Here is a 14,028-nt window from a genome sequence, read left to right as displayed (position 1 = left end):
TGTTTCTACCAATGCCGTGTTCAATTATTCACGTTCACCAGGCGACATTTTATATCTCCCCTGAAACATCTGCTCCTTTTAAACATCCTAAAAAGAGGTGTTGTGTTAAATAATGCGCGCCAAGCTTTTGGCTACAATATCAAAAGTAACTTACCTCGACAGAAATCCACATATCTCTGAAACGAGCATTCAGCGCTTCTCCAGATGCATTTCGCAAGCAGCTGCTCGTATGTTCAGCTGTGAAATTGGGTTACATTTTAAAGTCAATCCGACTGCGCGCGCCTCAAGACCCCGCGATGAGGACGCGCGCGCATCAGTCGAGGAGGGAGCGATAAAGAGTGAGACTTCTTCAGTCTGTCGAAGAGGTGCACGCCACTCTGTTTGAGGACCGACAGGGACACTCGGGTTTCTCGCGCCTTCGCACACTCTTGGCTTTAACATGACTGTTCTGCGCCTGTATTTATTCGCGACTTTTTGGAGAGCTGTAAGTAGGCTATTATGGTAAAATTTTTCTACGTATTTAGTTCGTGCCATTATAATAGATTTCCTTCAGAACGAACAGAACTTGTTTTCTGCCAACAGTTACTGTGCGCGCATCTAAGAATACGTACATAAATCCTAAAGGAATTATATCTATCAGTATTATATATTATATCGATATTTATCATGACGTTAAACTTTGAATTCTGACAAAAACGCATCCTTTGTTTTCCACTAGAGACATAAAAAGAAAAATGTACCAGCCTTTTGATAACTATTTCATCAAATTACACTTAATTTGAACATATTTCATAATGAAACACTCTTTTAGGGGTTTGTTTTCATTCTAAAATGTAGACAAGTGTGACATTATTTTAAGCCATATTGGGCAACAGAGATGAGAAGCATGACTTATTTGAAATCAGTTCCCAGTTGTAGATTAAAAAGCAGATGAGCCGACCTCACCCATTAATATAAACCACCTTTAATCTAGTCTATGCTGATTAATGTGCATGTGGATTCATATTTTTCCCCCCGTCAGGTGCATGCTATCCATCCGGACTGTGCTATAATCTCCCAGCTTATACAAGACCAGGAGATCTGCATCCAGACTAGGAAGAGAGAGATCAAGAATCAGTCTCAACAAACAGGTGAAAACATTATATATATTATATATGTATGTATGTGTGTGTGGTTCTTGTGGCTGGACAGGTGTGGATTTCATTGGTTGGCGGCTGATGTGTTCATGCTCAGCTTGGCCTTAACTAAAGATGATTATGCGTGTTTGCCATGCGGAAATCTTAACCGTGTTACTTTAATTAAATATAGTCAAGGACAGGAAGGAAATGGTTTTCTAAACAGACCTACAGCATTTACCCGCATTAAAGCTGTGGTTCTCAAATGGGTTTTTTTTTGTTGTTGGGAGAAACAGATTTATAAGGGCTTTCTCATCCATTTTCCCAGCCATGTGGTTAGTTCAAATTTTTTATTTATTTTTGTTGTCAGATCAGACCTAACATTTCTGGATCTCAACCTCTTTTTTTTCATGTTTTACAGAAATAATTCACCCCAGAATTACTATTAGCTTAAAATTGACTCACACTCAGGCTAACTGAGTTTATTTCTTAGAGAAATTTAGCATTGTATCACCTGCAGTGAATGGGTGCTGTAAGAATGAGAGTCCACTGATTAAATTAATTAAATAAATCCATCATTAAAACATTTTAACTTTAACCCGTCGCTTCTGGCCAAAATATGAGTCCATAATACATAACAACACTTTCCCCTATTGTTCTCTCACATCAAAATTCACCCACATGTTTGTTTAGAATATTTACAAATTATTGTAAACAGTAGCCAGAATAGGGTGAGAAAATTGTCAGCAAATTTTAATTGTTGTGCAAACTATTCCTAAGAGCGCAGTTCTCTAAGCTGAGCCCTGTGGGGAATATCCCCACAAATGCTCTTTAGGGCAGTCAAGCGTACTCTGAAATGATTTGCAGTTATTATTTTTGATCGGGGTTTTTCTGATTGGGTTCCTCCCAGAGACGCTCGTTTAAGTTCCATGAATAGAATTTTGTTGAATGAGACTCAGACTCAAACAGCCAGAAGGTTCGACCCACGGGACACATGACAATAATGTTACGTGGCAGCTCGAACCTCCAGAGGTCCGTGTTCCTAAAAACTTGACAATGTGCGAGTAGAAAAGGAGATTGTGTGAAACAGTGTGCTTGCTGTTTCCATGCAGTGTTCAGATATGCTTTATTGGAGCTTTTCCATTTAGTCGAGCTAAAATCCAGCAATATTGTTATTCGAGTTAAGGAACCCATGCTGGTTTATGGCATTTTCTATCCGTCGTTTGAACAGGAACAGGAAAGCTTCACTGCAGGATATACAATCATATTTAAAGGATAACAATTTAATCAATTTAATGACATAATTTACCAATTAGTGAATCAAATGAATCACATTTCTACATCTTATACATCAGAGTTTACAGGAAAACAAAATGCGTTTTTGGGTGCTCTTTACACACAATGTCTTGTATCTGGTCTGGTCTTTTTTTAATTACTGACCAGCTACGATCATCAGACTTTGAATGGACATGTTTTCCTCTTAGCAGCGACATACAGGAACACAAAGCTGTCTATAGAAAAATATACAAATGTACTAAAAACTATTTGGTTTTACTTTATTTTGACTGTTCCTTTAACACATTCTGTTGACTATAAGTAACGTTGTACCTGAACTCTTATTAGAGTGTATTAGTAGACTGGTAAGTTGATAAGTTGACATGTAGTTGCAAAGTTACTTCTAGTCAGTAGAATATCTATTAGGAGACTATCACAATAAAGAGTCAGCAGATTTCAATAAGACAGTGTACTGATATTCTAATGATAGTTAGTTGACTTGTAGGTGCAAAGTTACTTATAGTCAACAGACTGTTCAGAAGGGAGCATCGAAATAAAGTGGTACCAATATTTTTAATAAATAATAGAAATTAAATATATTAGAATTATTGTGCAATTAAGCTTTTAAAGCAAGTGAGCAAGGAAAAAACAAATATTCAATATTTTTTCTATTTAAAACTTGACTCTACCGTAGTGCATCGTGTACCAAGACAGGAACTGTACTCTCATTCCGGCGTAATGATATTACCTGAAAAGAGTCCCCAGCATTTTCAGGAACTGGGGGAGATCATTGCGCCCGTAGCTCCTTGATTATAAGGCAGGAATGAGAGTTATATTAGTTTAGAAAATCACAACTTTTAATTTTCTGTCGGTCTTGGTAAATGATGTAACCGGAACAGTAAAACTGATTTTTAACTCTAAAAAAATTATTATGGATTTTTGAAAATGAGCTTTCTCTCAGTGTGTAACACAGCTCTAAGTGAATGAAAACATCCTGCAAACTTTTAAATCTGAAAGTGGACTGTGTATAAAATGACTGTCTCTCAAAAGAAAGAGTGGACCCTCAATGATTGAAATTACTTGCTTTTTTGAACGAGTCCAAAATCAGCAAATTTCCCACCCACTTGTTTTAAGCAGATCTGTGAAAATTTGATTTTCGTGTTGGTCTTAATGAAAATGCAAATTCCTTCGTTGCCACTAGGTGCCGCTGGAGCTTTAAAAGCTCAAAAACACTACTTGAAATGCAATCGACCTATCACCAGGGTTTGAAAAAATGAATTATTAAATAAATTGTACATATAATGTAAAAATACTTATTATAAGAAAATAAAAGTGTTTTTGACCTTGCATGCATATCAGCCTGTTGTTTAGGACTCCCAAAACCAAAATATGAACCTTTTATAACCCATAATAGGGGCACTTTTAGGGGTTTGGCTAGTTAGCATGACCCCAGTAGCCCCTGCTGGTAGAATCTGTAATCACACATGGATTTAAAGAGCATCTTTATTGGCTTTTAACAGTAAACTGTTCTGGAGAGTCATAAACTGTAAAATGGACATATATTTTTCCTTTCTGCTGATTCACATGTCAGCTCAGATAAAAATGGCCTCAGTCATTTCAGAATACTATCCATCGCCATTCATCTCTGCACATTTTTAAAATCTACTAAATACTTGCAACGGCGCAAATCATATTCATGAAGTAAATTTGCAATGTAGTCACACCTTAATTTTTTTTTACCTTGTTTATTTTCCCTCAAAGTATTGTCATACTCCCAAACTGACTATAAAACATTAATGATGCTATAAATAGCTGTAGGCATCTAGGCCATTCTGCAGCAGAGGTCTTCAGTGTCTTAAAGACGCTGATTACATATTTTTATAGACTGAAAATTGTTTTACACGAATGCATGCACATATTGACTAATATTGCTTAGCGGCATTTCAAAAGTGGTTCCATGACTAGCTCTCGAATATTCACTGACATCACAAGGGCACTGATAGTTGACAAAAAGTTGCATTGTGTGCTGGAGCCTGTGTGTGCTGGAATGAATGTTTAACATGGACGAGCAGTGGAATGCTAACGTTCTCCTGCACAGCATGACAAAAGACATGAATAAACTGTAAATGAACCTCCTGTCCATGAGATAATGTCCATATGAGCCAGTGCAGAACATGTATGTTTGACAGTGTCATGAAGGCTCCTATGTGGTTCCTGTCTCAGGATGTAAGACGGATTGGGATGGGATCCGCTGCTGGCACACGGCCAACAGTGGACAACTTATTAATGTCTCCTGTTCAGACGTCTTCCAGCACATCTCCAACACTCAAGGTCAGATCTATCTATCTTTATCCATCCATATATTTAATCATTCCTGTATCATGATCTAACCATATATATCCATCCATCTATCTATCCATCCATCCTATCTATCCCTATTTCTGTCCACCCATCCCTCAATATATCCAACATCCATCTATCATTGATCTACCCACATATCCATCCATCCACTCATTCATCCTTATATAAACCTATCCTTGCATCCATCAATTCGTACACTCATCATCATCATTCATCCATCTCTATAGCCACCTGTCCACCCATCATCCACTTATACATCCTTATATTCATCCATATATTCAAGCATCCATGTATGTCCTTGTTCCTCTCTTTCCCCTCACTCTCTCAGTTTTTTTTTACAGCCTCATTATCATTGCTGTCATTCTTTAATATCCGGCTACTGTGACGGAGCTTCAGGCTCATGTCTGGTGAAAGGTTTGTCAAACAGCGGCAGATAAGTAGTTTCTTGAGGGCTGGTGCGCAGTAACCATGGCTGAAAGCTGTGACACTTCTAGTTTACAGTTAGGGGTTGTAATATTGTGCGGGTCAGTAGTCTTTACAGTCACAGGGCTGTGATTCTGCTGAATCTTTGAATATGCAGACAGAAGGTTGCTCTATAGAGATACAGGGATTCAGCTTGCACTTGGATGACCTGTATATATATATATATATATATATATATATATATATATATATATATATATAGAATGGATTGGATTTTTCAGTAGGCTAAATTTTGTTAATTAAATTTGCTAATGCATTGCAATTTTGAGCTTTTCTTGCACATCTTAATTTCATGGCATGCAAGCAATTTAAATTCATGAAATGGAAATTTACTTAATCCATTTCCACTGGGAATACATGAATAATTTTCAGTGGCCATAACTGCGTATATGGAAATACAAGGCACAGAGATTTAGTGATTTACTGAATTAAAATAGTTCATTTTATTCATGAAAGAAAAAAGCAAAAATAGCCAAAAGTTCAAAGTGAGCAAAATGCTCAGTCCGTTACATTGTCATTCCATCTATGCACCACCTAAGACTGACCTTTTGCTGCTTGCCATTTCAAAAAACATGTTTGTGATGTTTTTAGAAATATGATCATCATATAAAGGGAAAGTATTTTTATAATCCATAGTTTCATCAAATTAGTTTTTCAAAAAAAAAGAAAAGAATTGTGACTGTGACTGAACACTAAACAACAGACAGAAGCCTGAAATGTAGGATTAATCTAGACTGGTTTTATGTTTTAAATCCTATGATTTTAAATCCTTTGGAAGTGCTTACAGGTCAGAATGCTCAGATGTCAGTAGACACTGCTCTGGAGGGTATGCATTGACGTCACTTTCCAACCGGGACGCGCTCCCGAATGACACATTTAATTTTGATGCTAAATTGCGAGAGACGCACACAGATGTACGCATACAACACATAACAGTCGAAATCAAAATGATCAAATTATGAAAAGCTAGACATTGACATATGATATTTAATTCACTATGAAATTAGTAATGGTATGAAATTGATCATAATCAGGAAATTAATTCACTATGTTTAATTCATTATGAAAATCACATAGTGTTTGTAACAGCATTCCAAAATGCATACATGTATGTGTGTGTGTGCTTTAGTGCTGTTAAATGATTAATCACCATTAACCGCATTCAAAAAGTTTTTGTTTACATAATGTATGTGTGTGTGTGTGTGCTGTGTATATGTCTTACATATAAATATGCACACACATATGTAATCATTGATGTTTACTTATTTAATATAAACATAAGAATATAAAAAGAATATAAATATATAAATGTATATGCATGTAAATATTTCCAAAACATATGCTGTGAGTGTATACACATAATAAATATAAAAAGTACACACACATATATTATGGAAACAAAAACTTTTATTTTGGATGCAATTAACCACGATTAATGGTTTGAATATATATATATATATATATATATATATATATATATATATATATATATATATATATATATATATATATATATACACACACACATATATACATATATATATATATATATATGTGTGTGTGTGTGTATATGTATATGTATGTGTATGTATATATATATATATATATATATATATATATATATATATATATATATATATATATATATATATATATAGGACAGACTTTTAAAACAAAATACCAAAAAAAATTGAATAGTTAACAAAAATATATGATACTAAAATAATATATGAGCCGCATATAAGCTTTATTAACCTTATTTGTGGAAAGTCACAGAGTTGTAGCTGTTGGTCAGACTCTCTCACACTGCTGCTGAGGTTAAAGCAGGTGACTAGTGCACTTATTAAGGCTGAAGTGGGACACCTGTTCTGTTCTGCTGCAGGAAACGCACCCAGCAGCAGGTTTTGTAGCAGCTCTAGTGCTCATGTTTTCCCCTAAGCATTCTCCTGGCATCTGTGGGTATTTTCGGAAGTGTGATGAAGTGGGAATTGTGCTTACTGCTACTCTCTGAAAACGAGGGCTGATCAGCAGGAGTCTGTAACAACCGACGAACTTCAGACATGTTTGGCACTCAAGCGTATGAGAGATGTTAATGACTGCTCATTACGTGATCGGGACAAAAACGCCCTTTTACTAGTGCATCACGGATAAATGTTGAAGTCCTCTCATCTTTAGACCACAAGCTCTGCTGTTTATTCGGCAGGTTTTATCTACAGGAACTGCACGTTTAACGGCTGGAGTGACCCATATCCGCCATACGAGGAAGCCTGTGCATTTGAAGATGATTCAGAATCTGGGACTATGGTAAATCATTTCCCATAATGCATACGTATTTGACAGTGCTGCCTATCATTAAATAAATATTACTTGTGCAGAAAGGCCCAGTTTGATAAATAGCTTCCAATATACTGTATGTATTGTGTACTTGAGCTTCCCATGATGACCACTAGTGGTCACTGTTCAGTTTCTGTGTCATGCTTTAGCTTATATTCTTCTTTTTGATTATGACGTAAAGAAACGCTGTGTAGGATTAGTTAAAAACTAAGCTGGTCATTGACCTTTTTGTTCCTGCTGAAAAAAAACTAAAATAAAACTTTTAAGAACCGGAGGTGTTTTACTACAGTCAGATTTAATCCAAAAGTAATGGATGGACATGTAATGAAATATAAATCTGTTGAAATGATTAAGCTTGACATACTGTTTGTTAGGGATGTTAACTACTTTCCTCTCAGATTTAGCATTTTGTTTTTTTCAGACAACAAACTTGTCAACCTTGAAACAGCTGTACACTGCTGGATATGCGACATCACTTATATCGCTTATTACCGCCATCATCATATTCACATGCTTCAGGTAAAGCTCCGTGACACTTCTATATTACATCAGAATGCATCATACGAAATCCATATGATTTTAGAGCATTTTTGTATACGACAACCATTTGTAAGAAATCTTGTATAATCCCCTATAATCTGCAGAAAACTGCTAAAGCATGATTTTTCTTGCTTCAGGCCAGTTGGCACTGTCGTTTAATTCTAAGATGATTTTAGCACATGACATTCATTTATGCTCACGCCTCAATTCTTCTGTCATTAAATGTATTTGAACATATTTTTTGATGCTCTGCAGATTGTACGTTAAATTATACATTTTGAATACTTCTTTTTGTCATTAACTTTTGATTTTTGGTAAGCGCATTAAAGCTGATGCATAGTTATAATTTGAAAAATTTAATTCTTATTTTGCGGGTGGTAAAAACCCTGTGTAATTGGAAGTTTTATATTTTAACTATATTTTTTTAATCAAATTCTAAAACGTTTTTGCAAACCAGCTGAATTTTCCTTTTTAAAATACACAGCTGTGTGATAATGATACACAAAATGCATGACAAAGAGAATCAGAAAGGGTGAATGAAAATATCTTACAATATATTACGTCTATTAATACCCATGATGCTCTGTCATTACAGGAAGTTCCACTGCACCAGAAACTACATACACATCAATCTTTTTGTTTCCTTCATCTTGCGGGCAAGCGCAGTCTTCATCAAAGATGCCGTTCTGTTCTCGGATGAAACTCAGGATCACTGTTTAATGTCCACGGTGAGTGAAAGCGTCTATATACAGAATTTTGCCTCATTCGCAAATTTCTTCGGATATGCGTCATTTCTTAGTTAAGGACTAAACTAATTATCCAATTATCTAGTAAAGAAACCTACCAATCAAAAATATCTTGCCACTTGCTCTCTGAAACCACTTTTATAGCTGTACTAATTTTTTACAGTATATTTCAATGCATGCTGGAGTGAATCAATGACATATAGTTTCATATAGTACCTTGTTTCTGAATTATTGACATCATTCTTCATGCTTTGTGGGAAAAAACATTAAGTACCCTTTGTATTTATTCATTTATGCATCTAATTTCTCAGGTGGTTGATTTACTTTGTACGGCAGAAATAGGAAATGAATGAGGAAAATAGTTTCTGATCTTGTGACTGTTATAGGTCTAATTGAAAAATAAGTTTGAATTTGAGTCCTTTAAATAAATATATTAAACAAACAAAAAATACTATGAAACTGTTTTATTATTGCATTTATTAATATGTATTACATTTTTTTTTAACTTACAGTTATATAGTCATTTTAATTTAGTAATTTTTAGTTTTTTAGCATATTGATCCACAAATTATTCTTAGTTTTAGCTTTATTTTAAAAAATGAAGAAACAAAATTGGTAAAACAATTACCAACAATTTTTTTCGATTTTAGCAATGCTCTTATAACTTAAAAAAAACTAAATCCTAAAATAAAATCTATATTGTTTTGCTATTAAAAAGTATCGAAACGAATAAAAATTACAAAGCCACAATTACTAAAACATTAACAAATATTAAAACAAAAATATAAAAAATGTATACATATTTATAAAATATTAATTTAAAATATACTAAAATACCGCTGCTTGCGATTGTGCTCTTATTCTGTATTCGTACCTGCGTGTGTTTTGTTTTTCACAGGTGGAGTGTAAAACGGCTGTGACGTTCTTCCAGTTCTGCATCCTCACTAATTACTTCTGGCTGCTGGTGGAAGGCTTGTACCTTCAGACGCTCCTCGCCCTCACCTTCGTCTCGCAGAGGAAGTACTTCTGGTGGTACATTCTAACAGGATGGGGTTGGTACATCCTGGAAAACAGATTTCAGGAGAAAGGCTGTGTGTGAACAGATTAAAAGATGAACATCGGCAGTCTGCCATGATTTAAGTGCTAGAGCAACTATGAGCATACATATATCAGCATTTGTGTCACATTATTGAGATCTCACGCATCACAAATCTGAGGGCTTTAGAGAAAGTGGGTATGCCTTGTCTTGTTTTTGTTTTTTTGTAGGTGTCCCATCAGTCGTGCTTATTGTTTGGGTGCTGACAAGACAGTTCTATGATAACCGAGGGTATGTCACATCTTCAACATTATCATGAAACTGAAAAAAACTATTTCCTTTCATAATGCATATTCTTATTGTATGCTTATAATAATAACTTCTTTTGAAGTCTGCCTTGACATATCAGCATTATTTAGGTATCATCTACATACTATTATAGTTTTTCATTAATATTGCATTTCTTTGAGTATTTTTGTCATGACTGTTAGCTTTTTTATGTATTTATAGTTTTTATGTTTATGTTTTTGTTACATAAAGTTAAACTAAATTAAAATGAAAGAAATTAAAGTTGATTTTAATAGTTTTTTGTTTTATTTTATTTCAGTGTTAGTTTTAGTTAATTTAGTACATCAAAATACTATTTTTTCTTCTTTTTTTGTCATTTTTTAAAAAAAAAATCTGATTCAGCTAGTTATTTCAGTTCAACTAAATGAACATAAAAAGTAGCTAACTTAAAATAAATGTAAGTTATCACTAATGGGTTTTTTTTCACAAACTAAATTGTTTATGGTTTAAATTGACAATGTAAGGTTATTACATTAGGTTCATTTAGTTTTTAATATACATTTCTCACATTTGCAGATGTTGGGATGACACAGATAACATGAACATCTGGTGGATCATTAAAGGACCGATCACAGCATCCCTGTTTGTGAGTTATGATGTTACCGCACGTCTTATTTCGAGATCGATAAAGTTTAATCACATTTATCAGCAAATGAAGTTCCTTAAAAAAAAAAACAACAACAACTATCTATCTGTCTGTCAGGCTAATATCATCATCTTCCTAAATGTGATTCGGATCCTGGTTCAGAAATTAAAAAGTCCTGGAGTTGGAGGCAATGACCCGGGTCACTTCATGTGAGTCTAATATTAACGTGTGAGAAGTGTGGAAATGAACCTTTGCCAGCCCCGTTAATGCTGCCAAAAATTGTTCACTTCAGAAAGTGGTATCACAGTCAAAGATAAAAAACATATTCCGGGGTTGTTAGGTGATTTACTGACCCAAGTAAAAGGAATCATAGCGCAAATGTAATCGTTGCTTGCTAAATAGTGAAAGACGATTTTAAACCTTGCATTCAACACACGCCAGTTTTGACAAACAGTTTAAGGCATGTGTTAATGTGAGGGAAATGCATATATCTTCTCTGCAACATCTGTTCATTAGTATACAGCAATACATGCTACCGGGTTGTGCTTCATGCATGAATAAGATTTATTTTGACAGTTCATGCAAGGGTGAGTTTCTATTTTGGGTTTTGTTTGTCTTAATACCCGTATTTCCCGATAATGTGATGTAAATGCAAAGACGAAGAGAAATTGCATTCAGTCCATTATCAAAAAGCTTACTCATTTGCGAAAGAACAGATCGGTCTCGCAAATTTGATTCTGTGCCGTTTAACTCCATATTGGCTCCGGACTTGACCTTGCTATTCGAAATGAAAATAAAAGTGAAATAACGTTTGCTTTATGCACGTCACAAATTACGTACCAGTTTGAAATAAATGAAATAAATCACTATGGTCATATGCTTTGTGTGAAGGCATGAATCGTGATCATTTTCAATAATCACACAGGAGACTGGCCAAATCCACACTGTTTCTAATTCCTCTGTTTGGGATGCACTACACCCTGTTTGCCTTCCTGCCAGAAAATACAGGGGAAATAGTCCGGTTTTACATCGAACTTGGTCTGGGCTCTTTCCAGGTACAGATGAAGCCATTTCGTTATATAGAAATGATCTGCTTAAAGCCAGTTTACAGATTCCATAATGAGGAAATGTCTCATTGTATTCCTTCAACTCTTTTTTTCCCCTCTCACTAGGGCTTTGTGGTGGCACTGCTTTACTGTTTTCTCAATGGAGATGTAAGCATTCTCCTAATGGAAACACTCACACGTGATAACAGTAACGCACAATCCCGGTTTATCACTCGGTTTGGGGCAGTACCACTTTTTACCAGAATGTATGAAACCCTTGAACTTGTATAGTGTAAAAAAAAAATCTGTCATGTTAGCTAGATGGCTAACAGAAAGCCAATAGCGTAGCCTGCCTCACGAGTTTTAAATAGTTATTTACGTAAAACAGCGCGTAGTGCTATTAGCGTTTGGGTAGAAAGATATGTCAGATGATTGCGGAAAACACGTTAAAGACTTTATTTCTTACCTTTATAGTTCGAAAAGTACGATAATCGGTGGGGAAAAAAACAAGATAAACAATGCTAGAGGCGCTAGCTAAACAGATCGCGTGCGGCGGTCGTCCAATCAGTGACAGCGATACTGCAAATATGCAAATGAGAACGTTGATATAAATGTCCAGCATTAGTTTTTAATTCCGTGGAAATTGTGAGCGGTTTGAAACACGAGGAAAGGATTTCTTTGCCCAAGGAGTTCACCGTTAGCATTAACTATTTCAAGCGTGAAATAAAAGCAGCTCAGAAACGCGCTTGAAGTCGTTTAGCTCCATCGATTTGTAGTCCGAAGCTAAAAATCCCAGTCTGTGTCAATCATACACTACGCTATTTATTGTCAAACTGGTTATCTCTGACTCCTCCAAACATTTAGGCATAAGAACGAGCAACACTAATAAAAATGGTCCAAACTTTCATTTTGAGGCGCTTTCAAAAGGTACTAATACAGTAGCTACAGGTACTACCATTAAAGAGATGCATCTTTTCTATCTTTGGGATACTGTGCAAGTTTTTCCAGTTTAAAACAATCAGTATAACCGTTTCATATAAATGGATTGTCGCCGAAGTTTTCTTCCTTCTCTTTCAGGTACAGGCTGAGCTGAAGCGTAGGTTATGGACATGGCAGACCCAGGCTCATCTGAGCCCCAGCAAAAAGCATCGAGTCACTGTTACTCAGATCATGATGCACGACTTCACTCATTCACAGACTGCTGTCTGCAACGGCTACATCACGTCTGTGTGAGCACAGCTGGACGGAGCAGGCGGAGAGATTTACAAAAGGCTTCTGGAGCGTGGAAGACGTTCAGAAAAGAGGCGTTGGGTCATTGCACGGCCCTGTCAAGGTCATATCTAAGAGTTACAAATTTGGCAGATGTTATTTGAGTTGAGTTAACATGTGCAGGTTGCAGATTGCGACACACCAGCCAGTGTAAGTGTGTCTAGGTTTGATTAAAGTGCAGATTTGATTGGGGTCCGGTAGCAAACGCTTCATCAGCATACTGGCTGTAAATTAGATTTGCCGTATGCAAAAGATATGAAGTATTAAAACTTTTTTTAACATCCTCGTTCCATCCGAGTGCTGAGCTATTTGCTGTAAACTTGCTGTAACATGATTAATGTTCGTCAGTTTAGAGGCATTTAATTTTAAAGTGATTAATTTGTTATTGCTGCGATGCTGAGGATGCATCATAAATATACAGGATACTGCTTTCAATTTTCTTATGCCATTGCTTTTATAGCTGCTTTTAACTTAACATTTTCGAACATTGAAACTAGCATATAGATATATTCAGGTGGTACAACGGGATATGACCGCATTCATCAGTTTGAGTTTCATTGTAGTATGGATTTTTTCATGTTTCAGGGCTTTTATTCTCACCAAAGCTGCATTTATTAAATATAAAATGCAGTAGAAATCATAAATATTACTACAAGTAAAAGTACATTTTATGTGAATATATTTTAAAATGTTATTTAATTTATTCCTGCGATGCAATGCTGAATTTTCAGCATATTTCGATCAGATGATTTTTCAGAAATCATTCTAATATGCTGATTCGCTGCCCAAAGAATTACCAGTGTTGAAAATGTCGATGAATATAAAATAAAAAAAAACAGCATTTGTTTAAAATGTAAAATTTTGTAATGTCACATTTGATCAATTTAAT

The 14,028-nt window shown here is 35.3% G+C and overlaps 1 protein-coding gene across 2 annotated transcripts; it reads left to right on the top strand.

Moving 5' to 3' along the window:
• Positions 1-68: 68 nt before the first annotated feature.
• Positions 69-13,998, top strand: ghrhra (growth hormone releasing hormone receptor a). Of its 2 annotated transcripts, XM_043264836.1 has the most exons (13): positions 70-484; positions 1,022-1,130; positions 4,614-4,721; positions 7,438-7,538; positions 7,990-8,087; positions 8,704-8,836; positions 9,753-9,906; positions 10,121-10,181; positions 10,755-10,824; positions 10,942-11,033; positions 11,750-11,879; positions 11,997-12,038; positions 12,948-13,998. In XM_043264836.1, the coding sequence occupies exons 1-13, from the start codon at positions 440-442 to the stop codon at positions 13,101-13,103; spliced, it is 1,299 nt and encodes a 432-aa protein (XP_043120771.1). In that variant the 5' UTR covers positions 70-439; the 3' UTR covers positions 13,104-13,998. The 2 variants fall into 2 exon arrangements, with proteins under 2 accessions (XP_043120779.1, XP_043120771.1); XM_043264844.1 differs by lacking the exon at positions 4,614-4,721 and having other exon boundaries at positions 69-484.
• Positions 13,999-14,028: the final 30 nt, after the last annotated feature.

Source organism: Puntigrus tetrazona, chromosome 2 (genome assembly GCF_018831695.1).
Source record: "Puntigrus tetrazona isolate hp1 chromosome 2, ASM1883169v1, whole genome shotgun sequence".
Classification (NCBI taxonomy): domain Eukaryota; kingdom Metazoa; phylum Chordata; class Actinopteri; order Cypriniformes; family Cyprinidae; genus Puntigrus; species Puntigrus tetrazona.
The sequence above is the reverse complement of the archived record's forward strand: the minus strand, read 5'-3'. Positions and strand labels throughout refer to the sequence as shown.